Source organism: Chrysochloris asiatica, unplaced genomic scaffold (genome assembly GCF_000296735.1).
Source record: "Chrysochloris asiatica unplaced genomic scaffold, ChrAsi1.0 scaffold00090, whole genome shotgun sequence".
NCBI classification, from domain to species: domain Eukaryota; kingdom Metazoa; phylum Chordata; class Mammalia; order Afrosoricida; family Chrysochloridae; genus Chrysochloris; species Chrysochloris asiatica.
Genome location: NW_006408608.1, coordinates 808,759 through 810,469, shown reverse-complemented (window position 1 = coordinate 810,469; position 1,711 = coordinate 808,759). Strand labels below are relative to the sequence as shown.

The 1,711-nt window shown below is 48.1% G+C and overlaps 1 protein-coding gene across 1 annotated transcript in view; it reads right to left on the bottom strand.

Annotated features, from left to right (window-relative positions):
• Positions 1 to 442: 442 nt before the first annotated feature.
• UBR4 (ubiquitin protein ligase E3 component n-recognin 4) overlaps positions 443 to 1,711 on the bottom strand; it is a 160,014-nt gene continuing 158,745 nt past the window's right edge. Inside the window, exon 106 of the mRNA XM_006866329.1 lies at positions 443 to 840. Coding sequence (XP_006866391.1) covers positions 776 to 840 — 65 coding nt within the window. The 3' untranslated portion in view covers positions 443 to 775. The remainder of the gene's footprint in view (positions 841 to 1,711) is intronic.

The window sequence follows — 1,711 nt, the reverse complement described above, 5'->3', positions numbered from 1 at the left end:
ACAGGGAAAGAACAGCTGTCATGGCAGCTTCCTCTCTTCTTCTGACACCAAGGCTGCCCAAGCCCCTCTAACAAGAAATCCCCAACGGCGCTCCGACTTTCAGTTAGCATGAGTGTGGGACGCTACCAGGGCACTAGTTGTAGAAAGCGCCCCACTCCACGGGGCCTGTCTCCAGCTGAAAACTAGAAACCAGCAGGCCCCCTGCTTCTTTGGGTTCCAGCTGTTAAGAGGTGCTGTGGGCTTTGTTTTCGGAAGAATCAAAGCCGTCAAATGTGGAGCCCCACCAGGCTGGCTGTGAACACCCAGCCAGGCTGACAAGAGGCTCCGAGGCAGCAATCCTGATAGCTCGGTCTTCCTGGGCGGAGGCTGGCATAAGCTACGCATTCCAGGCCACGCATCTGGCCAGTGGCGCGAAGGGTGTTTAAGCAGCACTCAACAGCTTCTTTTCAGTGTGTATTAAGTCATTTGTTTATTTCTCAAGATGTGCACACTCAAGTATTCAGTTGCCAAGACAACTCATGGCTCCTAGGCATGTGCAGGTCCTTTGATGGCTTGGGTTACAGACAACCTCACAGCTAGCACACCACACACACACAAGATAAAACAGGAAGCCTAAAAACCCCAAGCCGCTCCAAGAAAAAATGGGGGGGGAGGGGGGGTCGTGATGCAGCATCCCTTGGGAGGAAAAAAATCAATGCACAAGAAGGGAAGAACACAGAGGGATGGAAGGCAAGCTCGCGTCAAACTTCATAAACTGCGGTTTCCACATGGAGGGTCAGGGGATTGAGTTCAACAGGTCCTTCAGGAAGCTCTCTGGATCGTTGATTTCAGATAAAAGGCCTGAAAACAGAACAGACAGAAGTGGGTTAGGAGCTGGCATGCACAGTCCCAGCCCCACTGAGTCAACGCTGCCGGATCCACTCAGAGAACACACTGTGCTCCGACAAGCTCCAACACAGCTACTCACAGGAGATCAGCGATGACTGGGGATGCAGTCATCGAACAAACGGCCTTGTTCTCAAAGAGGACGTAAGTCTTGTTATGGGAGAAGGCGATGTTAGACGAAAAGGCACTGAAGTGGCAGGGGCCAACTTCATGATCTCCCTAGAACAAAGGTTGTAAACCTTGGGGCCTGCAAATCCACTGAAATGGGGTGCAAAATGGAGAGGGGGCTTCTGGAAGGCAAACATGCCTAGCTTTCATCAGATTCTCGTTAGGGATCTGGGACCACAGAAGGAACCACCCTCTCGAAGGCTGGGAGGAGTAGAGAAGGGCAGCAGGAGCCTACACTAGATCCTACCACCAGTCCTGAGGTCTAGAACAATTTACCAAAGCTTGGAAGTGCCATTTCCTCAACTGTAGGTAATCCCTGACTTACAAGAGGGTTCTGTTTCAACACCTTTGTTTGTCATAAATTGGTTCTGACATAAGTTAAACATTTTTTTGTTTTGTTTTTTCATTACTATTGTCTTTTATTCTCTTTATAAAATCAACACTAACACTAAACATCCGCAAGAATAAAATCAGCAAATTACACGCTGCCACACTGTATGTATTACATATTGCTAACAAGAAAATTTGCCCAGAGAATCTTTCAAGAACGAAAATCAATGCTTGAATTTTTTCTTCAGTTCCCCCAGCTTGAGAAATGCTGAGCGTGTTCTTCCTTTTTGGTTTTCTGATTCCAGATCTTTGCACATTTTGTTGTAAT